Source organism: Scyliorhinus canicula, chromosome 10 (assembly GCF_902713615.1).
Source record: "Scyliorhinus canicula chromosome 10, sScyCan1.1, whole genome shotgun sequence".
Taxonomy (NCBI): domain Eukaryota; kingdom Metazoa; phylum Chordata; class Chondrichthyes; order Carcharhiniformes; family Scyliorhinidae; genus Scyliorhinus; species Scyliorhinus canicula.
In genome coordinates this window covers 191,834,920-191,862,323 of record NC_052155.1, presented here as the reverse complement: position 1 = coordinate 191,862,323, position 27,404 = coordinate 191,834,920, and the positions used below count along the sequence as shown (strand labels likewise).

The 27,404-nt window shown below is 46.7% G+C and overlaps 1 protein-coding gene across 8 annotated transcripts in view; it reads left to right on the top strand.

The window, feature by feature from the left end:
• The first annotated feature begins 2,468 nt into the window (after window positions 1-2,468).
• avl9 (AVL9 homolog (S. cerevisiase)) overlaps window positions 2,469-27,404 on the top strand; it is a 183,166-nt gene continuing 158,230 nt past the window's right edge. For all 8 annotated transcript variants that reach the window (XR_005462168.1, XM_038810418.1, XM_038810424.1 and 5 more), the window contains exons 1-2: window positions 2,469-2,653; window positions 25,427-25,547. Coding sequence is in view for 7 of the 8 variants with exons in the window: in XM_038810418.1 (XP_038666346.1) it covers window positions 2,516-2,653; window positions 25,427-25,547 (259 nt within the window). In the remaining variant the exon portion in view is untranslated. The remainder of the gene's footprint in view (window positions 2,654-25,426; window positions 25,548-27,404) is intronic.

Here is a 27,404-nt window from a genome sequence, read left to right as displayed (position 1 = left end):
GTAATACATGTCCCCTTTGACATAGCGCCAATTAGAAAAATGTTAGCTAAACATTTTTTGCCATAGTTGAAGACAGAGTAAACGCCCTGGAACTCACTAAGGTCAGGGAACCCAAGGAACACAAAGGAACCATACATGGGTGATCCTTCACAATTTCTAGTGAGGATCACAAGGAGGGAGTGTAGCCATCTAAGATGGCCAATAACGAACACAAAATGGAAGACTGCAAAGAGTGCAGGGAAAACGGACATGTTAAAGAGCAAAAAGCTTGCAGAGCCGTTAAGCATTGAGACAATTGCAGAAACCGGTTTCCTGACAGCTGCAGAGATCAGGCAGTGCTGTAAATGGGAAAGCCGTTAACATAGTAATGAGGTGATACCGGGCAGTCCCAGGTACAATGGATACAATTAAGTATCAAGCAATACTTTTAATAGCAGCCCAGACACGATGGAGCCAGAGAAGCCAGGACAATAAGTCCTTAGAACCGCCCCAGCGATCAAGGATCGGCCCTAGGATTGGGGGGTTCAAAACATATCGATTGGGAAGAGGCCCAATCGATCCCCAGCAGGTGAGGGAGCCCGCCCCAAGGGGCGCGGACCCCCTGGGACCTATAAAAGAGAGGTCCAGCACATGGTTCAGTCTCCTGTCTCCGGCCTCCGACTCCAGCCTCCAGACCCCTGTCTTCTACATCAGCCGTCGAGCAGCAGCCACCAATCCATAAGTGCCTAAAACAATGACCGCTACCTGAAACCGGCATTACTGATACCCTTGCCAACTGATAGCGATCTGAAGCCTGCAGACCAGACCAGAACAAAGGCCTTTTTCCCTGACCTCGCAGTTCCTTCTTAGCTAAGTATTAGTTGTCTAGTGGTAGAAGTAAGTTTAATCTTTAGCGTGTGCATGAGTGTTATTATAATTGTGTTATAATAAACTCTAATTGTTTTGGACTTACTAATTGGTGTACAGCTTTATTGCTTTGAACTTGACCTTGATACTTGTGACAGTGTCTTTACAGCACCTGGCGACTCCAGAGCTTAGAACGTGAAACAGAGCCAAGTGAGTGTTAAGCACACTCACTCAAAACGAGCAACACCACAAAAAGTAACTGAGACCTTGTTTAACTGCTTGAGACCTAGAAAAGCATTCTCCCTTCATGAGATCTATTCTGAGTCTTGGCAGGAAAACAGGTTCCCCTCTTTTGATTGGCTGACCTAGAGCATAGGCTAGTAATAGAGTATTATCAGAATAACCTAAATCCACTACGCCTGGGGCATCCCATTGATGGTGGCGAACCCCGCTGCCAGGGCATCCTGGTGGGCTTTGTCCACATTGAAGTGCATGTATTGATGCCCTTGGATATAAGGGGCCTCCGTGACAGCACAGACGCATCTGTGCTGCCAGCTGCCCTGCTGCTGCTCACTCCGCTGCTGCAGCATCCTCCTGCTCATTGAGCAGCTCCAGCTCATACAGCTGCAGGACATCCCTCACGGCTGTGGCGACAACAGGAAGGCCACCATTGCTGCTTGTATTCCAATATCCATTATCTGCAGGGGGTGAAAGGCCAACAAGTTTGGGGGCAACACGGTAGCATGGTGGTTAGCATAAATGCTTCACAGCTCCAGGGTCCCAGGTTCGATTCCCGGCTGGGTCACTGTCTGTGCGGAGTCTGCACGTCCTCCCCGTGTGTGCGTGGGTTTCCTTCGGGTGCTCCGGTTTCCTCCCACAGTCCAAAGATGTGCGGGCTAGGTGGATTGGTATTGCTAAATTGCCCGTAGTGTCCAAAAAAGTAAGGTTAAGGGGGGGGGTGTTGGGTTACGGGTATAGGGTGGATACGTGGGTTTGAGTAGGGTGATCATTGCTCGGCACAACATCGAGGGCCGATGGGCCTGTTCTGTGCTGTACTATTCTATTCTATTCTATGAAGTTAGCGTTTACCCCCGTGCCCAACCAGGTCCAATGGGATACATGGTGGCCCCAGTCGGCAGTGCAGGCTCCGCCTCCCGTCCCTGCACCCCTGGCCCCATTAGTGCCCGCCACCCATGGGGGGGTCTCTAGCCCTGGCGCCTGTCCCTAATGCCAGGGTTACTGTTGGCTAGCACCGCCCCTCTAGGGGCCTCTGTGGGTATTACCCTGGGTGGGCTGCTAGCGGGTGGTGGCCGGGCCCGGGGGGGGGGGTGGGGGGTAGCCCACAGGGGTGGTGGGGACGGGGGTTACTCCAACCACTGGCCAGTGACCAGCCGGCAGCTCCTCTCCGGGTCCAACCTCCTCTCTCTCCCTCAGCAGCCACCACACCGGTTTCACGATTTTTAAAAGCGCTAGTGAACATTGCCGTCCGGAACTCGGCCCATCTGAACCAAAGTTGCTCAGCGCATGCGCTGACAGCCGGTTCTGATGACGTCAGGCGCAGCCACTGCCGCTTCCTGCGGAGTGACGTCATGACGTGCTAACGACGCTTGTTTTGGCTCGGAGGCGGAAGTGCGCGGACGGCGGTTCGAGTCCCAGTCCGGCGGGCGGGATGGAGTCGGGAGCCGAGGCTGCGGGGGGCGGGATGGAGCCGGGAGCTGAGGCTGCTGCGTGCGGGATGGAGCCGGGAGCCGACGGGGTCGTGCTCCACATCGTGGTGGTTGGTTTCCACCACAAGAAAGGCTGTCAGGTGAGCGGCCGCAAAGAGGCCGATTGTGAGGCGGAGTCAGGCCGTGGATCGGGAAGTGGGCGGGTCTGGAGGACCCTTGGGTTGGGGTTGGGGGTGGGTTGGGGGTGGGGAGGGGGTTTGGCGGACCCTTGGGGAGGGAGGGAGAGTCTGGATGACCCTTGGGTTGGGAAGAGGGGGGTCTGGTGGACCCTTGGGTTGGGAAGGGGGGGTCTGGAGGACCCTTGGGTTGGGAAGGGGGGGGTCTGGAGGACCCTTGGGTTGGGAAGGGGGGGGGGTCTGGAGGACCCTTGGGTTGGGAAGGGGGGGGGTCTGGAGGACCCTTGGGTTGGGGAGGGAGATGGGGAGGGGGTCTGGAGGACCCTTGGGTTGGGGAGGGAGAGAAGGGGGGGTCTGGAGGACCCTTGGGTTGGAGAGGGAGGGGGGTCTGGAGGACTCTTGGGTTGGGGAGGGAGGGGAGTTCTGGAGGACCATTGTGTTGGGGAGAGAGGGGGGTTCTGGAGGACCCTTGTGTTGGGGAGAGAGGGGGGTTCTGGAGGACCCTTGTGTTGGGGAGGGAGGGGGGTCTGGAGGACCCTTGGTTTGGGGGGGAGGGGGGTCTGGAGGACCCTTGGTTTGGGGAGGGGGGTCTGGGGGACCCTTGGGTTGGGATGGGGGTCTGGAGGACCCTTGGGTTATGGAGGGAGGGGCGTCTGGAGGGCCCTTGGGTTGGGGAGGGAGGGTGGGGGGGGTCTGGAGGACCCTTGGGTTGGGGAGGGAGGGTGGGGGGGTCTGGAGGACCCTTGGGTTGGAGAGGGAGGGGGGGGTCTGGAGGACCCTTGGGTTGGGGAGGGGTAGGGGGTCTGGAGGACCCTTGGGCTGGGGAGTGGGGTGGTCATGATGCAACTATAGAGGCAATAGGGGGGGGAAGCAGGAATTGAAGATCAGGAGATTTGGGGGATTGAGGGCAGGGGCCTAGATCGTGAAATCAGCATGGGGGTGCCAATATGTGGAATTAGGTAGGAGGGTAGTCAGGCTCTGGGGGTGGGGATTTGTTAGGCTGTGGGACCAGGAATGAGGCATTAGGATATGGATTAGAACAAAGCAGAATTGATTTGTTTGCAACTGCACTGCACCTCTGTTTCAGGGTAAGCACATTCCTTTTAGAGTGAAGGGCAAGGCTGGCAGAAGTAGAGAACCCTGGATGATTCATAGAACATTACAGTGCAGTACAGGCCCTTTGGCCCTCGATGTTGCGCCGACTTGTGAAACCACTCTAAAGCCCATCTACATTATTCCCTTATCATCCAAATGTTTCCAATGACCATTTAAATGCCCTTAATGTTGGCGAGTCCACCACTGTTGCAGGCAGGGCATTCCACGCTCTTACAGTTTGCACTGGAGTGCTGAGCTTGTGGCATTTGAGTGCTACAGTGAGAGTTTGGTGACTGAGGGAGTATAAGGATTCATTTTTATTTAAAGTCTAGTATTTCTTTTATTTAGTTAATTAACTTAAGTTGCTGTTTGGTCTATAAGAAGGTGAATTTTGAATCGGCTTTAAACAAGGTTCTACTTGTACTTACTTGCAGCTGGAGCTTGTTAATTGCATTAGGCCAGTTTTCAGAGGCCAGAGTCACAGCATAAATAGGAGCTAGTTATAGTGCAGACTTTGTTTGCACTGGAGTGCTGAGCTTGTGGCATTTGAGTGCTACAGTGAGAGTTTGGTGACTGAGGGAGTGCTGAGCTTGTGGCATTTGCGTGCTACAGTGAGAGTTTGGTGACTGAGGGAGTGCTGAGCTTGTGGCATTTGAGTGCTACAGTGAGAGTTTGGTGACTGAGGGAGTTAGGTGAGGAGGGAGTAAGGTGCTCCTTACATTTCATTTCCTATATTTATCCAAGAGCGTTAAGGGAGCCAGGAGTTTAGAGTACAGCTGACTGGAAGCAGAGTTGGAGGGCGGAGGTCCAGTTGGTCCACGGGCAGCTAATTCTGTAAAGTAAGAGGGGATGGAGGCTAGGGCAGTTGTATGCTCCTCCTGTAGGATGTGGGTGGTGAGGGAAACCACTGGTGTCCCCGCTGACTATACCTGCGGGAAGTGCACCCAACTCCAGCTCCTCGGAGACCGTGTTAAGGTGCTGGAGCTGGATGAACTTCGGATCATCCGGGAGGCAGAGGGGTTATCGAGAAGAGTTACAGGGAGGTAGCCACACCAAAGGTACTGGACAAGAGTAGCTGGGTTACAGTCAGGGGAAAGAAAACTAACAGGCAGACAGTGCAGGGATCCCTCGTGGCCGTTCCCCTTCAAAACAAGTATACCGTTTTGGATGCTGTTGGGGGGGATGACCTACCGGGGGAAGGTCCCAGCGGCCAGGTCTCTGGCACTGAGTCTGGCTCTGGGGCTCAGAAGGGAAGGGGGGAGCATAGAAAAGCAATAGTAATAGGAGATTCAATGGTTAGGGGAATAGATAGGAGATTCTGTGGTCGCGAGCGAGACTCCCGAAAGGTATGTTGCCTCCCGGGTGCCAGGGCCAGGGATGTCTCGGATCGTGTCTTCAGGATCCTGAAGGGGGAGGGTGAGCAGCCAGAAGTCGTGGTGCACATTGGTACCAACGACGTAGGTAAGAAAAAGTGTGTGGAGGTAATAAACAAGTTTAGGGAGTTAGGCTGGAAGTTAAAGGCCAGGACAGACAGAGTTGTCATCTCTGGTTTGTTGCCGGTGCCACGTGATAGCGAGGCTAGGAATAGGGAGAGAGTGCAGTTGAACACGTGGCTGCAGGAATGGTGTAGGAGGGAGGGCTTCAGGTATTTGGTAATTGGAGCGCATTCTGGGGAAGGTGGGACCTGTAAAAGCAGGACGGGTTGCATCTGAACCAGAGGGGCACCAATATCCTGGGGGGGGGGGAGGTTTTCTAGTACTCTTCGGGAGGGTTTAAACTAATTTGGCAGGGGAATGGGAACCGGATCTGTAGTCCAGCAACTAAGGAAGCCGATATTCAGGACGCCAAAGCACGTAGTGATGCAGTGGGGAAGGTAACACTGACAAAGGAGAGTACTTGCAGGCAAGGAGATGGGTTGAAGTGTGTATACTTTAATGCAAGAAGCATCAGGAATAAGGTGGGTGAACTTGAGGCATGGATCTGTACTTGGGACTACGATGTGGTGGCCATCACGGAAACTTGGATAGAAGAGGGGCAGAAATGGTTGTTGGAGGTCCCTGGTTATAGATGTTTCAACAAGATTAGGGAGGATGGTAAAAGAGGTGGGGGGGTGGCATTGTTAATTAGAGATAGTATAACAGCTGCAGAAAAGCAGTTTGAGGGGGATCTACCTACTGAGGTAATATGGGTTGAAGTCAGAAATAGGAAAGGAGCAGTCAGCTTGTTGGGAGTTTTCTATAGGCCCCCCAATAGCAGCAGAGATGTGGAGGAACAGATTGGGAAACAGATTTTGGAAAGGTGCAGAAGTCACAGGGTAGTAATGATGTGGAGATGCCGGCGTTGGACTGGGGTGACCTGAGACCTGAGGAAGGAGCTGCGCTCCGAAAGCTCGTGTTTGAATCAAACCTGTTGGACTTTAACCTGGTGTTGTAAGACTTCTTACTGTGCTCACCCCAGTCCAACGCTGGCATCTCCACATCATTCCCAAACATTGAGTGGAAACTCTTTAGATCAAATAGTTTGGATGGGGTAGTGTTTGTGCAATGTGTCCAGGAAGCTTTTCTAACACAGTACTGTATGTAGATTGTCCGACCAGAGGGGAGGCCATATTGGATTTAGTACTTGGTAATGAACCAGGGCAGGTGATAAATTTGTTAGTGGGGGAGCATTTTGGAGGTAGTGACCACAATTCTGTGACTTGCACTTTAGTTATGGAGAGGGATAGGTGCGTGCAACAGGGCAAGGTTTATAATTGGGGGAAGGGTAAATACAATGCTGTCAGACAAGAATTGAAGTGCAGAAGTTGGGAACATAGGCTGTCAGGGAAGGACACAAGTGAAATGTGGAACTTGTTCAAGGAACAGATACTGCGTGTCTTTGATATGTATGTCCCTGTCAGGCAGGGAAGAGATGGTCGAGTGAGGGAACCATGGTTGACAAGAGAGGTTGAATGTCTTGTTAAGAGGAAGAAGGAGACTTATGTAAGGCTGAAGAAACAAGGTTCAGACAGGGCGCTGGAGGGATACAAGATAGCCAGGAGGGAACTGAAGAAAGGGATTAGGAGAGCTAAGAGAGGGCATGAAAAATCTTTGGCAGGTAGGATCAAGGAAAACCCCAAGGCCTTTTACACATATGTGACAAATATGAGAATGACTAGAGCGAGGGTAGGTCCGATCAAGGACAGTCGCGGGAGATTGTGTATTGAGTCTGAAGAGATAGGAGAGGTCTTGAACAAGTATTTTTCTTCAGTATTTACAAACGAGAGGGGCCATATTGTTGGAGAGGACAGTGTGAAACAGACTGATAAGCTCGAGGAGATACTTGTCAGGAAGGAAGATGTGTTGCGCGTTTTGAAAAACTTGAGGATAGACAAGTCCCCCGGGCCTGACGGGATATATCCAAGGATTCTATGGGAAGCAAGAAATGAAATTGCAGAGTCGTTGGCAATGATCTTTTCGTCCTCGCTGTCAACAGGGGTGGTACCAGAGGATTGGAGAGTGGCGAATGTCGTGCCCCTGTTCAAAAAAGGGAATAGGGATAACCCTGGGAATTACAGGCCAGTTAGTCTTTCTCCGGTGATAGGCAAAGTAATGGAAAGGGTACTGAGGGATAGGATTTCTGAGCATCTGGAAAGGCACTGCTTGATTAGGGATAGTCAGCACGGATTTGTGAGGGGTAGGTCTTGCCTTACAAGTCTTATTGACTTCTTTGAGGAGGTGACCAAGCATGTGGATGAAGGTAAAGCAGTGGATGTAGTGTACATGGACTTTAGTAAGGCATTTGATAAGGTTCCTCATTGTAGGCTTGTGCAGAAAGTAAGGAGGCATGGGATAGTGGGAAATTTGGCCAGTTGGATAACAAACTGGCTAACCGATAGAAGACAGAGAGTGGTGGTGGATGGCAAATATTCAGCCTGGAGCCCAGTTATCAGTGGTGTACTGCAGGGATCAGTTCTGGGTCCTCTGCTGTTTGTGATTTTCATTAACGACTTGGATGAGGGAGTTGAAGGGTGGGTCAGTAAATTTGCAGATGATACGAAGATTGGTGGAGTTGTGGATAGTGAGGAGGGCTGTTGTCGGATTCAAAGAGACATAGATAGAATGCAGAGCTGGGCTGAGAAGTGGCAGATGGAGTTTAACCCTGACAAGTGTGAGGTTGTCCATTTTGGAAGGACAATTATGAATGCGGAATACAGGGTTAACGGTAGGGTTCTTGGCAATGTGGAGGAGCAGAGAGATCTTGGGGTCTATGTTCATAGATCTTTGAAAGTTGCCACTCAAGTGGATAGAGCTGTGAAGAAGGCCTATGGTGTGCTAGCGTTCATTAGCAGAGGGATTGAATTTAAGAGCCGTGAGGTGATGATGCAGCTGTACAAAACCTTGGTCAGGCCACATTTGGAGTACTGTGTGCAGTTCTGGTCGCCTCATTTTAGGAAGGATGTGGAAGCTTTGGAAAAGGTGCAAAGGAGGTTTACCAGGATGTTGCCTGGAATGGAGAGTAGGTCATACGAGGAAAGGTTGAGGGTGCTAGGCCTTTTCTCATTAAAACGGAGAAGGACGAGGGGCAACTTGATATAGGTTTATAAGATGATTAGGGGAATAGATAGAGTAGACAGTCAGAGATTTTTTTCCCCGGGTGAAACACACCATTACAAGGGTACATAAACTTAAGATAAATGGTGGAAGATATAGAGGGGATGTCAGAGGTAGATTCTTCACCCAGAGAGTAGTGGGGGCATGGAATGCACTGCCTGTGGAAGTAGTTGAGTTGGAAACGTTAGGGACCTTCAAGCGGCTATTGGATAGGTACATGGATTAGGGTAGAATAATGGAGTGTAGGTTAACTTCTTAAGGGCAGCATGGTAGCATTGTGGATAGCATAATTGCTTCACAGCTCCAGGGTCCCAAGTTCGATTTCGACTTGGGTCACTGTCTGTGTGGAGTCTGCACATCCTCCCCGTGACTGCGTGGGTTTCCTCCGGGTACTCCGGTTTCCTCCCACAGTCCAAAAATTTGCAGGTTGGGTGGATTGGCCATGAAAAATTGTCCAAAATTCTATGATTAACCAACCAAATTAACATTAAGGACAAAAGTTCGGCGCAACATCGTGGGCTGAAGGGCCTGTTCTGTGCTGTATTTCTCTAATTTTAATTCTAATACTACTCTGAGTAAAGAACCTACCTCTGACATCTGTCCTATATCTATCTCCCCTCAATTTAAAGCTATGTCCCCTTGTACTAGCCATCGCCATCCGAGGAAAAAGGCTCTCACTGTCCACCCTACCTAATCCTCTGATCATCTTGTATGCCTCAATTAAGTCACCTCAGCCTTCTCTCAAGTCCCTCAGCCTTTCCTCATAAGATCTTCCCTCCATACCAGGCAACATCCTAGTAAATCTCCTCTGCACCCTTTCCAATGCTTCCACATACTTCCTATAATGCAGCGACCAGAACTGCACGCAATACTCCAAATGCGGCCGCACCAGAGTTTTGTACAGCTGCAGCATGACCTCATTGCTCCGAAACTCAATCTCTCTACCAATAAAAGCTTACACACCGTACGTCTTCTTAACAACCCTATCAACCTGGGTGGCAACTTTCAGGGAGCTATGTACATGGACACCTGAGATTTCTCTGCTCATCCACACTACCAAGAATCTTACCCTTAGCCAAGTACTCTGTCTTCCTGTTATTCCTTCCAAAATGAATCACCTCACACTTTTCTGCATTAAACTCCATTTGCCAGCTGTCAGCCCAGCTCTGCAGCTTATCTATGTCCCTCTGTAACTTGTAACATCCTTCTGCACTGTCCACAACTCCACCGACTTTAGTGTCATCTGCAAATTTACTCATCCATCCTTCTACGCCCTCCTCCAGGTCATTTATAAAAATGACAAACAGCAGTGGCCTCAAAACAGATCCTTGTGGTACACCACTAGTAACTGAACTCCAGTCTGAACATTTCCCATCAACCACCACCCTTTGTCTTCTTCCAGCCAGCCAATTTCTGGTCCAAACTGCTAAATCACCCTGATCCCATGTCTCCGTATTTTCTGCAATAGCCTACCATGGGGAACCTTATCAAACGCTTTACTGAAATCCATATACACCACATCAACTGCTTTAACCTCGTCCACCTGTTTGGTCACTGTGGTAGTCCGGTACCTTTGAATATGCTGTAAGACCATTGGTGTGGGAGGTACCCGAGACTGCTGTTTCATGGGTTAAGCCTGCCTGCTGGTTCCACCCAGTAAGGCGGAGTATAAGAGCCCGTGTCTCCCCAGCAGCTGCCTTCTGTACCTGCGCTGCTGGGGGAAACATCTCGTGCAATAAAGCCTTCAATTGTCTCCAACCTCGCTTCTGGAGTTATTGATTGTGCATCAGTCACCTTCTCAAAGAACTCAATAAGGTTTGTGAGGCACGACCTACCCTTCACAAAACCCTGTTGACTATCGCTAATCAAATTATTTGATTTGGGATATTGTGGCCCTGGTGAAAAAGGAGGAGGCATATGGCATGCATTGGCAACTGGGATCAAGTGGATCCTTTGACGAGTATAGAGGTTGCGGAATAGATTAAAGAGAGAAATCAGGAGGGCAAAAAGGTGTCATAAGATTGCTTTAGCAGATAAGGCAAAGGAGAATCCAAAAAGCTTCTACAAATACATAAAGGGCAAAAGAGTAATGAGGGAGAGAATAGGGCCCCTTAAGGATCTACAAGATCATCTATATGTGGATCCACAAGAGATGAGTGAGATCCTAAATGAATATTTCTCATCAGTATTTACAGTTGAGAAAGGCATGGATATTCGGGAACTTGGGGAAATAAATAGTGATGTGTTGAGGAGTGTACATATTACAGAGAAGGAGGTGCTGGAAGCTTTATAGCATATCAAGGTAGATAAATCCCTGGGACCTGATGAAATGTATCCCAGGACGTTGTGGGAGGCTAGAGTGAAAATTGTGGGTCCCCTAGCTGAGATATTTGAATTGTTGGCAGCCACAGGTGAGGTGCCTGAAGATTGGAGGGTAGCAAATGTTGTGCTTTTGTTTAAGAAGGGCCGCAGGGAAAAGCCTGGGAACTACAGGCCGGCCAGCCTAAGGTCTGTGGTGGGTAAGTTGTTGTGATATATTCTGAGAGACAGGATCTACAAGCATTTAGAGAGGAAAAGACTGATTAGGGACAGTCAGCATGGCTTTGTGAGTGACAAATCATGTCTCACGAATTTGATTGAGTTTTTTTGAAGGGGAAACCAAGAAGTTAGACGACAGCAGTGCAGTAGACGTTGTCTACATGGACTTTAATAAGGCCTTTGATAAGACACCGCATGGTAGATTGTTGCATAAGGTTAAATCTCATGGGATCCAGAGTGAGGTAGCCAATTGGATACAAAATTGGCTTGATGACTGAAGACAAAGGATACTTGTAGAGGGTTATTTTTCAAACTGGAGGCCTGTGACCAGCGGTGTGCCTCAGGGATCAGTGCTGGGCTCACTGTTATTTGTTATTTATGTTAATGATTTGGATGTGAATTTAGATGTTCGTAAGTTTGCAGATGACATCAAGACTGGTGGCATAGTGGACAGTGAAGAAGGTTATCTAGGATTGAAACAGGATCTTCATCAATTGAGCAGATGAAGTTTAATTTAGATAAATGTGAGGTGATGCATTTTGGTTGATCGATTTGGGGCAGGACCTACTCAGTTAATGGTAGCGTGTTGGGGAGAGTTATAGAACAGCTAGATCAGGGAATACAGGTTCATAGCTCCTTGAAAGTGGAGTTATAGGTGGACAGGGTGGTGAAGAACGCATTTGGCATGCTTGGTTTAATTGGTCAGAACATTGAATATAGGAGTTGGGGTGTCTTGTTGCAGTTGTACAAGACATCAGTGACCATACTTGGAGTACTGTGTACAGTTCTGGTCATCCTATTATAGAAATGATATTAAACTAGAAAGAGTGCAGAAAAGATTTACTAAAATGCCACCAGGACTTGAGGTTTGAGAGACTGGGACTTTTTTCGCTGGAGCGTGAGATCCAGGCTTAGGTGATCTTTTAGAGGTCAAAAAAATAATGTGGGGCATAGATAAGGTAGATAGTCAACATCTTTTCCCAGAGGTAGAGGAGTCTAAAACAAGAGGGCATAGGTTTTAAGGTGAGGGATGGGGGGGAAAGAGATACAAAAGGGTCCAGAGGGGCAGTTTTTTCACCCAGAGGGTGGTGAGTGTCTGGAACCAGAGGTAGAGGCGGATATAATTTTGTCTTTTAAAAAGCATTTAGACAGTTCTATGGGAAAGCTGGGTATTGAGGGTTACGGGCCAAATGCAGGCAATTGGGACTAGCTTAGTGGTAAAAACTGGGTGGCATGGACAAGTTGGGCCGAAGGCTGTAAACCTCAATGACCCACATTTAGCAGTTAATCTAGACTATTGATTGAACTACTTTAAAGACTATTTGACTTCAAGATAACCTTGGTTTACAATATAATCTAACTGTTGCTGTATGAGGTGTTTATGTGTAGATGTCAGTAATTGTCACCTGTTGTGTTCACATTATCAATTTGATCCCGAGATGAACTTCAGAACTCACAACGTGCCTTCTCTAAGATAGTCTTTTTCCAACTCTAACATTGCTTGACTCATGCCCCTGTCTCAACTCAACTGCTACTTAACCCTCATCTGAGCTTGACTTCAATGCATTCCTGGCTGGTCATTCACATCTCATTCTCTCAATTTGAGTTCCTCCAAAACTCTGCTGCTCGTGTCGTAACCCATAGCAAGTCCCATTGTGGCTTGTCACATATTTTGTTTCATAAAGTTCCATGATACATTTCATTGTGTTAAGTGCACTATGTAAGTTGTTTGCCATTAATTGTTTAAAGTGAGTTTTGTTTTGGTTACTTGTTTAACCAGATGGTATAAAATGTTTGACTTTCTAAGTCCAAGCGAGTGATAGTAGTTGGACACTCGATAGTCAGGAGCCTGGGAAAGGAAGAGGCCCTGCAAAGACAATTCAGGGAGTTCGGTCAGGAGCTGAAATGCAGGACCGAGGGTAGGAATTTCAGTATAACTCCCTGTGCCACGTGTTAGTGAGGCTTGGAATAGGGAGATAGTACGGTTGAACATGTGACTAAACAGCTGGTGTAGGGGGGAGGGCTTTAGATATATGGATCACTGGGATGTCTTCTGGAGAAGGTGGGACTGTACAAGAAGGATGGGTTGCACCTGAACTGGAAGGGCTCCATTATCCTGGGCGGGAGGTTTGTTAGTGCTGTTCAGGAGGATTTAAACTAGTGTGGCAGTGGGGTTGGGAACCGGAACAGCAGGCCAGTAAGTGTAGAGCCCGAGGAAAAAGTGAGACTGAGATAAACATAGCGCAGAGGAAGAGTAGGCAGAGGTAAGCCGCAGCACACAGTGGGACTGTAGGTCTGGAGTGCATTTGCTTCAGTGCAAGAAGTAAAATGTGTAAAATAGATGAACTGAAAGCCTGGATTACGACATGGAACTATGATGTGATTGCAATTACGGAGATATGGTTAAAGGAGGGGCAGGACTAGCATCTTAACGTTCCGGGATGTGGATGGCACAGTGGTTAGCACTGCTGCCTCACAGCTCCAGGGTCCCGGGTTCAATTCCGGCCTCGGGTGACTTTGGAGTTTGCACTTTCTCCCCGCGTCTGAATGGGTTTCCTCCGGGTGCTCTGGTTTCCTCCTGCAGTCCAAAGACGTGCAGGTTATAAGAATATAAGAACTAGGAGCAGGAGTAGGCCATCTGGCCCCTCGAGCTTGCTCCACCATTCAATGAGATCATGGCTGATCTTTTGTGGACTCGGCTCCACTTTCTGGCCTGAACACCATAACCCTCAATCCCTTTATTCTTCAAAAAACTATCTTTATCTTAAAAACATTTAATGAAGGAGCCTCTACTGCTTCACTGGGCAAGGAATTCCATAGATTCACAACCCTTTGGGTGAAGAAGTTCCTCCTAAACTCAGTCCTAAATCTACTTCCCCTTATTTTGAGGCTATGCCTTCTAGTTCTTCTTTCACCCGCCAGTGGAAACAACCTGCCCGCATCTATCCTATCTATTCCCTTCATAATTATGTTTCTACAACATCCCCCCTCATCCTTCTAAATTCCAACGAGTACAGTCCCAGTCTACTCAACCTCTCCTCATAATCCAACCCCTTCAGCTCTGGGATTAACCTAGTGAATCTCCTCTGCACACCCTCCAGTGCCAGTACGTCCTTTCTCAAGTAAGGAGACCAAAACTGAACATAATCCAGGTGTGGCCTCACTAACACCTTATACAATTGCAGCATAACCTCCCTAGTCTTAAACTCCATCTGTAAACCATCTGTAAATCTGTAAACTCTAGCAATGAAGGACAAAATTCCATTTGCCGCCTTAATCACCTGTTGCACCTGTAAACCAACTTTTTGCGACTCGTGCACTAGCACACCCAGGTCTCTCTGCACAGCAGAATGCTTTAATATTTTATCATTTAAATAATAATCCCGTTTGCTGTTATTCCTACCAAAATGGATAACCTCGCATTTGTCAACATTATATTCCATCTGCCAGACCGTAGCCCATTGACTTAACCTATCCAAATCCCTCTGCAGACTTCCCGTATCCTCTGCACTTTTCGCTTTACCACTCACCTTAGTGTCGTCTGCAAACTTGGACACATTGGTCCCCAACTCCAAATCATCTATGTAAATTGTGAACAAGTGTGGGCCCAACACAGATCCCTGAGGGACACCACTGATTGCCAACCAGAGAAACACCGATTAATCCCCACTCTTTGCTTTCTATTAATTATCCAATCCTCTATCCATGCTACTACTTTACCCTTAATGCCATGCATCTTTATCTTATGCAGCAACCTTGTGTGGCACCTTGTCAAAGGCTTTCTGGAAATCCAGATATACCACATTCATTGGCTCCCAGTTATCTACTGCACTGGTAATGTCCTCAAACAATTCCACTAAATTAGTTAGGCACGACCTGCCCTTTATGAACCCATGCTGCGTCTGCCCAATGGGACAATTTCTATCCAGATGCCTCGCTATTTCTTCCTCATGATGGATTCCAGCATCTTCCCTACTACCGACTTTAAGCTCACTAACTTATAATTACCCGCTCTCTGCCTCCCTCCTTTCTTAAACAGTGGTGTCACGTTTGCTAATTTCCAATCCACCGGGACCACCCCAGAGTCTAGTGACGTTTGGTAAATGATCACTAGTGCATTTGCAATTTCCCTAGCCATCTTGTTTAGCACTCTGGGTGCATTCCATCAGGACCAGGAGACTTGTCTACCTTTAGCCCCATTAGCGTGCCCATCACTACCTCCTTAGTGATAACAATCTTCTCAAGGTCCTCACCTGTCATAGCCTAATTTCCATCAGTCACTGGCATGTTATTTGTGTCTTCCACTGTGAAGACCGACCCAAAAACCTGTTCAGTTCCTCAGCCATTTCCTCATCTCCCATTATTAAAACTCCCTTCTCATCCTCTAAAGGACCAATATTTACCTTAGCCATTCTTTTTTGTTTTATATATTTGTAGAAACTTTTACTATCTGTTTTTATATTCTGAGCAAATTTACTCTCATAATCTATTTTACTCTTCTTTGTAGCTTTTTTAGTAGCTTTCTGTTGCCCCCTAAAGATTTCCCAGTCCTCTATAGGTATGTCAGGAATAAAAGAATGAGTAGGGCCAGTCAAGGACAGTGGTAGGAAGTTGTGTGTGGAGGCTGAGGAGATAAGCGAGATACTAAAAGAATACTTTTCGTCAGTATTCACTCAGGAAAAAGATAATGTTGTGGAGGAGAATGCTGAGACCCAGGCTATTAGAATAGATGGCATTGAGGTGCGTAGGGAAGAAGTGTTGGCAATTCTGGACAAGGTGAAAATAGATAAGTCCCCAGGGCCTGATGGGATTTATCCTAGGATTCTCTGGGAAGCCAGGGAAGAGATTGCTGAGCCTTTGGCTTTGATTTTTATGTCATCATTGGCTACAGGAATAGTGCCAGAGGACTGGAGGATAGCAAATGTGGTCCCTTTGTTCAAGAAGGGGAGTAGAGATAACCCCGGTAACTATAGGCCAGTGAGCCTCACGTCTGTTGTGGGTAAAGTCTTGGAGAGGATTATAAGAGATACGATTTATAATCATCTAGATAGGAATAATATGATTAGGGCTAGTCAGCATGGTTTTGTGAAGGGTAGGTCATGCCTCAGAAACCTTATCGAGTTCTTTGAGAAGGTGACTGAACAGGTAGACGAGGGTAGAGCAGTTGATGTGGTGTATATGGATTTCAGTAAAGCGTTTGATAAGGTTCCCCACAGTCGTCTATTGCAGAAAATACGGAGGCTGAGGGTGATTTAGAGATGTGGATCAGAAATTGGCTAGTTGAAAGAAGACAGAGGGTGGTGGTTGATGGCAAATGTTCAGAATGGAGTTCAGTTACGAGTGGCGTACTACAAGGATCTGTTCTGGGGCCGTTGCTGTTTGTCATTTTTATAAATGACCTAGAGGAGGGCACAGAAGGTTGGGTGAGTAAATTTGCAGACGGCACTAAAGTCGGTGGAGTTGTAGACAGTGTGGAAGGATGTTGCAGGTTACAGAGGGACATAGATAAGCTGCAGAGCTGGGCTGAGAGGTGGCAAATGGAGTTTAATGTAGAGAAGTGCGAGGTGATTCACTTTGGAAAGAATAACAGGAATGCGGAATATTTGGCTAATGGTAAAATTCTTAGCAGTGTGGATGAGCAGAGGGATCTCGGTGTCCATGTACATAGATCCCTGAAAGTTGCCACCCAGGTTGATAGGGTTGTGAAGAAGGCCTATGGTGTGTTGGCCTTTATTGGTAGAGGGATTGAGTTCCGGAGCCATGAGGTCATGTTGCAGCTGTACAAAACTCTGGTACGGCCGCATTTGGAGTATTGCGTACAGTTCTGGTCGCCTCATTATAGGAAGGACGTGGAAGCTTTGGAACGGGTGCAGAGGAGATTTACCAGGATGTTGCCTGGTATGTTGGGAAAATCTTACGAGGAAATGCTGATGGACTTGAGGTTGTTTTCGTTAGAGAGAAGAAGGTTAAGAGGTGACTTAATAGAGGCATACAAAATGATCAGAGGGTTAGATAGGGTGGACAGTGAGAGCCTTCTCCCGCGGATGGAGGTGGCTAGCACGAGGGGACATAGCCTTAAATTGAGGGGTAATAGATATAGGACAGACGTCAGAGGTAGGTTTTTTACGCAAAGAGTGGTGAGGCCGTGGAATGCCCTACCTGCAACAGTAGTGAACTCGCCAACATTGAGGGCATTTAAAAGTTTATTGGATAAGCATATGGATGATAATGGCATACTGTAGGTTAGATGGCCTTTAGTTTTTGACTTCCCATGTCGGTGCAACATCCTGGGCCGAAGGGCCTGTACTGCGCTGTAACGTTCTATGTTCTAGTCTCCCACCAATCTTTGCCATTTTGTATGCTTTTTCCTTCAATTTGATACTCTCCCTTATTTCCTTAGATCTCCACAGTCGATTTTCCCTTTTTCTACCGTCCTTCCTTTTTGTTGGTATAAGCCTTTGCTGAGCACTGTGAAAAATCGCTTGGAAGGTTCTCCACTGTTCCTCAACTGTTCCACCATAAAGTCTTTGCTTCCAGTCTACCTTAGCTAGTTCTCCTCTCATTCCATTGCAATCTCCTTTGTTTAAGCACAAAACACTAGTATTTGATGTCACCTTCTCACCCTCCATCTGTATTTTAAATTCCACCATATTGTGATCGCTCCTTCCAAGAGGATCCCCAACTATGAGATCATGAATCAATCCTGTCTCATTACACAGGACAAGATCTAAGACCACTTGTTCCCTCGTAGGTTCCATTACATACTGTTCTAGGAAACTATCACGGATACATTCTATAAACTCCTCCTCAAGGCTGCCTTAACCGACCTGGTTAAACCAATCGACATATAGATTAAAATTCCCCATGATAACTGCTGTACCATTTCTACATGCATCAATTATTTCTTTGTTTATTACCTGCCCCACCGTAATGTTACTATTTGGTGGCCGATTGACTACTCCTATCAGTGACTTTTTCACCTTACTATTCCTGATTTCCACCCAAATGGATTCAACCTTATCCTCCATAGCACCGATGTCATCCCTTACTATTGCCCGGATGTCATCCTTAAATAACAGAGCTACACCACCTCCCTTACCATCCACTCTGTCCTTCCGAATAGTTTGATACCCTCGGATATTTAACTCCCAGTCGTGACCATCTTTTAACCATGTTTCAGTAATGGCCACTAAATCATAGCCATTCACGATGATTTGTGCCATCAACTCATTTACTTTATTCCAAATACTACGAGCATTCAGGTAAAGTACCCTTATGTTGTTTTTTTTTACCTCTTTTGAATCTTAACATCTCCAGTTTTATTCCTTTTTGTATTACTGGCCTATTCACTGAGCTCCCCTCAGTCAGTCACTGTACCTTGCACTGTCGGCCTTTTTGATTTTTGACTATGGCTTCTCTGCCTTACACTTTCCCCCTTACTTCCTTTTGCTTCTGTCCCTGTTTTACTACCTTCCAACTTCCTGCATCGGTTCCCATCCCCCTGCCACATTAGTTTAAACCCTCCCCAACAGCTCTAGCAAACACCCCCCTAGGACATCGGGTCCAGTCCTGCCCAGGTGCAGACCGTCCAGTTTGTACTGGACCCACCTCCCCCAGAACAGGTTCCAATGCCCCAGGAATTTGAATCCCTCCCTCTTGCCACGCATTCATCCTATCTATCCTGACATTCCTACTCTGACTAGCTCGTGGCACTGGTAGAAATCCTGAGATTACTATCTTTGAGGCCCTACTTTTTAGTTTAACTCCTAACTCCCTGAATTCAGCTTGTAGGACCTCATCCCATTTTTTACCTATATCGTTGGTGCCTATGTGCACCACGACAGCTGGCTGTTCAGCCCTCCCCTCCCCTCCAGAATGTCCTGCAGCCGCTCCGAGATATCCTTGACCATTGCACCAGGGAGGCAACATACTATCCTGGAGTCTCCATTGCGTCCGCAGAACCGCCTGTCTATTCCCCTTAAGATGGAGTCCCCTATCACTATGGTCCTGGCATTTTCTTTCCTACCCTGCTGCGCAGCAGAGCCAGCCACAGTGCCATGAACCTTGCTGTTGTTGCCTTCCCCTGGTGAGCCATCTCCTTCAACAGTATCCAAAGTGGTATATCTGTTTTGCAGGGAGATGACCACAGGGGACACCTGCACTACCTTCCTACTCTTGCTCTGTCTTTTGGTCACCCATTTTCTATCTCCCTCAGTAACTTTCACCTGCGGTGTGCCCAACTTGCTAATCGTGCTATCCACGACCTCCTCAGCATCGTGGATGGTCCAAAGTGTGTCCATCCGCAGCTCTAGAGCCGTCAAGCGGTCTAACAGGCGCTGCAACTGGACACACTTCTTGTACATGAAGGAGCCAGGGACAGTGGATGTGTCCCTGAGCTTCCACATCGCACACGAGGAGCATGACACGGGTCTGGGATCTCCTGCCATGTTTTAAACCTTGGGTAAACTTATACAACTACAATTTCAAAAAAAAAGAAAGAAAAATAAAGAAATTAGACAATGAATAGAAAAACTACTTACCAGTCACTTACCAGGGTTAAAAGCACCTCTTCCCCACCCAACTTCGAATTCCCACCTAGCTTCAAATTCCCCAACTCACTCTTGGTTGTGCCTCACTCTGGCTGTGTCTTCTCTGGCTCACTGAGAGAACTCACCCAGGGTCTCAGATGCTCCCTGGTTCTCTCCCTGCAGATTAAAAGTTACAGGCCAGAAGAAAGAGAGAGAACAAAACAGTAGAGAAAAAGCACCTAATTACCAAGTTCCAACTTCCCACTCTGGATATGCCTCACTCGGCTATGTCCCCTTCACTTGCACAAAGCTTACTGAGTGCGCTTTCTGTCTGTCTTTTATACAGACCTCAGCTAACCAGGGTGACTCTCACCACCCTAAACTTCAAAGAGAAGAATACAATGTGCACCTTTGTGCCCCTAAACAGACCTCAGGTGACTGACAGATAACTGCCTCTCAGCAATTAGGGTGGGGGCAGCTTCAGCCAATCAGACACTAATCTACACACTGCACTTTTAACTGAAAAATAGCAGAATTAGACTTACCACTTACCTTTCCTGATTACCTCACTGCACCAAATTGCCAAGTTCCAACTTCCCACTCTGGATGTGCCTCACTCCGGCTGTGTCTTCTCGACTTGCGCAAAGCTTTCGTTAGATGGATTGGCCACGCTAAATTGCGCCTTAGTGACCAAAAGGTCAGGGGGTTGCGGGGATGGGGTGGGGGCACAGGATTATGCAGGGTACTTTTTCCAAGGGTCGGCGCAGACTCGATGGACCTAATGGCCTCCTTCTGCACTGTAAATTCAATGATATTGTTGTTTTAGACAGGACAGAAGGGGAAACGAAAGAGGTGGGGGAGTTGCATTGCTGATCAGGGAGCAGATCACAGCTGTGTTGAGGGAGGACACATTGGAGGGATTTGGTAGTGAGGCATTACGGGTGGAGTTCAGGAACAAGAAGAATGAAAACACAATGTTGGGAGTGTACTATAGACCTCCCAACAGCCTGCAGGAGACAGAAGAGCAGTTGTGTAGTCAGATACTGAAAGGTGTGAAAAAAGCAGGGTAGTTGTGATGGGCGACTTTAACTCCCCCCATATTGACAGGGAATCCCTTACAGCCAGGGGCTTGGATAGAGAGCAATTTGTTAGATGTGTCCCGGAGGCTTTTTGATCCAGTATGTTGGCAATCCAACCAGGGAGGGGACCATACTCGACTTGGTATTGGAGAATGAACCAGGCCAGATGTTTGATGTTTCAGTGGGGGAGCTTTTTTGGCTTAACCATAATTCCATAAGATTTAGAATAGTCATGGATAAGGACAAGAGTGGCCTGCGGGTGAGGGTGCTTAATTGGGCGAGGGCCAATTACATCCAAATTAGACAGAAACTGGGGAATTGGATCGGGAGCGGCTATTTGAGGGCAAATCCATATCTGACATGTGGGAGGCTTTTAAAGGCCAGTTGATTGCAGTGCAGGACAGGCATGCCCCCACAAAAATGAAGGATAGAAATGGCAGGATTCAGGAACAATGGACTACAAGGGAAATTGTAAGCTTAGTCAAAAGGAAGCATACGATAGATCTAGGCATCAAAAAACTGCCGAAGCCCTTGACGAGTACAGTGAAATTGGAATGAACGTAAACATGGAATTAGGAGGGCTAAAAGGGGCCATGAAATGTCTTTAGCAAGCATGGTCAAGGAGAATCCAAGTGCTTTTTATGCATATATTAGTAGCAAGACTAAGCCCACTTAAGGACAATGGAGGTAAGTTATGTGTGGAACCACAGGAAATGGGTGAAATCCTTAATGAGTACTTTGCATTGGTATTCACCAGGGAGAAGGACGTGATGGATGCTGAGGTCAGGGATAGGTGTGTGAACTGTCTTGAGAACGTCAGTATATCAAAGGAGGAAGTGTTAAGTATCCTAAATTGCATTAAGGTAGGGAAGTCCCTGGGGCCGGATGGGGTCTATTCCACGTTACTGCGGGAGGCAAGGGGAGAAATAGCTGGGGACTTAACAGATATATTCACATCCTCTTTGACCACAGGTGAGGTTCCAGAGGACTGTAGAATAGCCAATGTTATTCCATTGTTTAAAAAAGGAAGCAGGGGCAATCCAGCAATTATAGGCTAGTGAGCCTGACATTAGGGGTGGGGAAGCTTTTGGAGACGATGCTGAGGGACAGGATATATGCACATTTGGAGGAAAATGGACTAGTTTGTGACAGCCAGCATGGTTTTGTACGGATAAGATCATGCCTCAACAACTTGATTGAGTTTTTTGAAGAGGTGACAACGAAAATTGATGAGGGAAGGGCTGTGGATGTGGTTCATATGGATTTTAGTAAGTGCTTTGGCAAAGTCCCACACGGCAGACTGGTACAAAAATTAAAATCACATGGGATTCGGGGTGGGCTGGCTGGGTGGATACAGAACTGGCTTGGTTATGAAAGACGGAGATTAGCGGTGGAAGAGTGGTTTTCTGAATCGAGATCTGTAGCTAGTGGTGTTCCGCAGAGATCAGTGCGGGGACTTCTTGTTTGTCGTATGTATGAATGATCTGGAGGAAAATGTGGGTGGTCTTGATTAGTAAGTTTGCGGATGACACAAAGATTGCGGAGTTGCTGATAGTGCCGAGGATTGTCAGAGGATACAACAGGATATAGATAGATTAGAGACTTAGAACAGAGAACAGGGCAGCACAGTACAGGCCCTTCGGCCCAAATGCCCTGCCTGCAACAGTAGTGGACTCACCAACATTAAGGGCATTTAAATGGTCATTGGATAAACATATGGGTGATAAGGGAATAGTGTAGATGGGCTTTAGAGTGGTTTCACAGGTCGGCGCAACATCGAGGGCCGAAGAGCCTGCACTGCGCTGTTATGTTCTATGATGTTGTGCCAACCATTTATCCTAATCTAAGATCCACCGAACCTACACCCCTTCAATTTACTGCTGTCCATGTGCCTGTGTATGGAGTTTAATCCGGACAAATACGAGGTGATGCATTTTGGAGGAGCAAATCTAGGTATGAATTATACTGTAAATGGCAGAACCCTGAGGAACATTAACATCTTCAGGGATCTAGGCGTGCAGGTCCACAGTTCCCTAAAAGTGGCAACACAGACGATTAAGAAGGCATATGGCATGCTTGCATTCATCAACCGGGGCATTGAGACCAAGAGTTGGGAAATGTTGCAGCTATATAAAGCCTTTGTTAGGCTGCATTTGGAGTATTGCATGCAATTCTGGTCACCACATTATCAGAAGGATGTGGAAGCTTTAGAGAGAGTGCAAAGAAGGTTCACCAGGATGTTGCCTGGCCTCAAGGGTGTTGGCTATGAGGAGAGGTTGAATAAACTAGGATTGTTTTCACTGGAAAGACGGAGGCTGAGGGAAGATTTTTTGAAATAAATTTAGAGTACCCAATTCATTTTTTCCAATTACGGGGCAATTTAGCACGGTCAATCCACCTAGCCTGCACATCTTTGGGTTGTGGGGGCGAAACCCATGCAAACACTGGGAGAATGTGCAAACTCCACACAGACAGTGACCCAGAGCCGGGATCGAACCTGGGACCTCGGCGCTGTGAGACAACAGGGCTAACACAAGATGCCACCGTGCTGCCACGGCTGAAGGGCGATCTGATAGAGGTCGACAAAATTATGAGAGGCATAGACAAGGGTGGAAGTGGTTCAAGGGGGCACAGGTTCAAGGTGAGAGGGGGAAAGTTTAAGAGATATGTGGGGTAAGTGTTTTGTGCAGAAGAGTGTGGTGGGTGCCTGGAACGTGCTACCAGAGGATATGGTGGAAGCAGGCACATTAGCAATATTTAAGAGGCATCTGGATGGGTACATGAATAGGGAGGAAATAGAGGGATACGGACCGAGTAAGGGCAGGAGGTTTTTTTTTAGTTAGGGGCATCATGATCGGCACAGGTTTGGAGGGCCGAAGGGCCTGTTCTTGTCCTGTACTTTTGCTTCTTTGTTCAGCCTGACAACCTGGGCTTCAGTTGCACTTTGATGCATTCTGCTCTTAATTTAAAGTTGGTGAATTCAAATTGATTTTAGTGCTAATTTCCCATTTTATCATTTACTTTGTATTATTTTTAAAAAATCTTTCTAGGTTTTGAGGAACCTGAAAAGGATAGAAACTGAGGGTTAGGAAGTACGGAATTCTACTTGTTTCAATTTCAGGGATGACGATGTATTGGGGTCACTAAATATAGTGGTGATTCTATGCAGGATAGCTGGAGTAAGCCACTTCATTACTAGTGTAGTCTCTAATGAGAAGACTTAAGTCTTCATGAAAAAGGTACCAATAAAATTGGTCATGGAATATAATAAAGTAATTGTTTTTTGAAGTTGGTGAATCTTCAGTTTACCCAATCAGAGCATTAATGCATACCTTTAACAAAACTTGACATTTCAAATCAGAATGTTAAAGAAGTGTTAATTGCATCAGCTGATAAGAATCTGAGAGGTACAAAAAGCACATTTGCTTAAAGTTGTACAAAATAATTGCTCACCGTTCTTGTCACAAATAGAACATAGAACAGTACAGCACAGAACAGGCCCTTCGGCCCTCGATGTTGTGCCGAGCAATGATCACCCTACCTAAACCCACGTAACCCGTATACCCGTAACCCAACAATCCCCCCCATTAACCTTACACTACGGGCAATTTAGCATAGCCAATCCACCTAACCCGCACATCTTTGGACTGTGGGAGGAAACCGGAGCACCCGGAGGAAACCCACGCACACACGGGGAGGACGTGCAGACTCCACACAGACAGTGACCCAGCCGGGAATCGAACCTGGGACCCTGGAGCTGTGAAGCATTGATGCTAACCACCATGCTACCGTGAGGCCAATGTTTGCAGATGTGGTGGATGCTAAGTATACAAGGCTCATCAAAGAGATTGATGAAAAATGTCACATACTTAAAAAGTATTGGAGGACACTGTCAAGTCCCATTCTAAGTTTTCCATTAGCATGAGACTTTTAATAAAGCAGTAGCCATGGATTTAAAGGTGTGTGACAGACAATTTTAACAAAATATAAAGTTAGAGTACCCAATTCTTTTTATTTTTCCAATTAAGGGGCAATTTAGCATGGCCAATCCACCTACCCTGCATATTTTTTTGGGCTGTGGGGGTGAAACCCACTCAGACATGGGGAGAATGTGCAAACTTCACACGCACAGTGACCCGGGGCCGGGATTTAACCTGGGTCCATGGTGCCGTGAGGCAGCAGTCCTTACCACTGTGCCACCCTCCAAAGGCAAAAATGTTAATATTACATTTCATAGACATAATAAGGACAAATGAGTGATCATAGATAAAGTCATGGAAAATGGATAGGGACTGGATTTGGAGCACAAGCTAAATTTCTGAGTGGCAATAGGGGGGTAATTTGATTTTGACAAGTTTGGAGATGTGGAAAAGTAGGAATATATAAACATTTATTTAAAGGATGTGGATGTCGCTGTTAAGGCCAGCATTTATGGCCTATCCCTGATTGCCCTTCAGAAGGTGGTGGTGAGTTCTTGAACCACTGCAGTCCCTGAGGTGTAGGTACAGGTACACCCACAGTGCTGTTAGGAGTTCCAGGATTTTGACTCGGTGACGGTGAAGGAAAGGCGATGTATTTCCAAGTCAGGGTGGTTACTGACTTGGAAGGAAGCATCAGGTGGTGGCATTCCTAGCTATTTGCCTGCTTGCCCTTTAGATGGTATTGGTCATGTATTTGGAAGGTGCTGTCTAAGGAACCTTGGCGCGTTCCTGCAGTGGATCTTGTAGATGGATAAAAAAGTCCCTGAAATATTTCTTTGTCTTTTTCTATTTTCAAAATTCTTTTTTGATTTCCTTTTTCCAGTCATTGTGGTTTCATTAGCTGGCATTATGTAGAGTATTCATTGAACTTTTCGTTGTGGACCATTATATGTTGACTCACCATCTCTATTCTGGAACAATACAGGTTGAATTTTCATATCCACCGTTGGTTCCAGAAGAAGGACATGATGGTCACAGCTTGCCTGAGGAGTGGAAATACCTCCCATTTCTGGCCCTGCCTGATGGTGCACACAACTACCTTGAAGGTAAGATGGATTAAGAAACATTCTTTTATAATTGCTAAAGCAAAATAAGTTGATCAATTAGTTAACCCTCCTACCTGGTCATGTTTAAAAATCATACTACAGGACCTGGAATCATACTGCATACTGCAATGTCGGGTGGATGATTTTTTTTAGAAGAATTTGAGTCTCCCACTGTGCTGGCTGCATTCTTCCCACAACACCAGAAAAACAAAACAATGTTAATCTCATTGCGAATGTGGATTTTGCTGTGTATTTAATTGTTACCATGTTTTTGTGCATTAGAGCCAGTATATTAAATCATCTTTGTATGTGCTGTACTTTGAGGGATGTAACCATGTTCTATATTTTTAAAAAAGTGTTTCAAAACAATGGTCCTTTATTTTTTTATCTCTTGTACCCTATCATCTCCAAATATACTATCCAAAAATACATACTCCGTCCTTAATCCTTTGAAATTAAGTCATGCACACCTAATGACAACGCCTGACCACAATGCACATCACCCCAGGTGATTTTCTGCTTCGCCTTCTTCTGAGAGTGATGCTAATTTCCATCTGTGGGGGTGGGTGGGGGTGAGAGGAAGAAAGAAAGTAAAAGACAGGCTTGCATTAACATAGAATATGACCAGGGCAGCATGGTGGCGCAGTGATTAGCACTGCTGCCTCCCGGCCCCGGGTCACTGTCCGTGTGGAGCTTGCACATTCTCCCCGTGTCTGCGGGCTCTCACCCCCCACAACCCAAAATATATGCAGGGTAGGTGGATTGGTCACGCTAAATTACCCCTTAATTGGAAAAAATGAATTGGGTACTCTAAAATTTATATATTCAAAAAAATTATTGACGTCTCTTCAACATTCATTCCCTCCACCGCTGGTGCACCACCATCTTCCGAAATGCAATTAGGGATGAACAATAAATGCTGGTTTTGCCAGTCCAAATTTAAAGAAAATTCTTTATGGGGTTAAACTGTAGTGTTATGGAGAATGAGTCAAGGCATAGGATTAACTTGGACAGCATTTTTCAAGAACCAAGGCCATCTGTCAAATGGCCTCGAATCAAACAAGGAAGTTAATTATGTTGATTTGTTTTTGTTAATTTTTAAAATATTCATTCATGGGATGTGGGCATTGCTGGCTGGTCATCATTTATTGCCTATCTCTAATAGCTTTTGAGAAGGAGTTGAATCCCGGCTTGTGTCACTGCCTGTGCGGAGTCTGCCCATTCTCCCCATGTCTGCGTGGGTTTCCTCCGGGTGCTCCAGTTTCCTCCCACAGTCCAAAGATGTGCAGGTTAGGTGTATTGTCCTTGATAAATTGCCCTTAGTGTCCAAAAACGGTGAGGTAGGGTTACTGGGTTACAGGGATAGGGTGGAGGCATGGGCTTAAGTAGGGTGCTCTTTCCAAGAGCCGATGCAGACTCGATGGGCCGAATGGCCTCCTGCACTGTAAATTCTATGGTTTGCTGCCACCTTGAATTACGTAATTATGCAAATCAAAACTAAAACTTCTGTTAACTCCTTGAGTGGAGCTTCCCTCTAACTTTGAGAATACTCCACGAGTGTGTACTGTAAACAAAGGTGAATGTATGTAACAAGTACAATACAAATGTCAGTGACCATGTGAACTCTTAAAAGCTTGCAGTATTTTTTTCCCTGAAAGCAACCGCTTTCCCCCCACTTGAGGAAACACAGTCTTTTAATTTCAGTGGAGTAATACAGATTAGTAAATCAAGGAGCCCAATTTGTTCTCTTGATCAAAGGCAGAGTTTCATCTTCAAACAAATGAATGAAGCATTTTTTTTACTACAAAAAAACATGAATTACAGATCTTGCCTTGGAGGATTTCTTCAGGATGATCT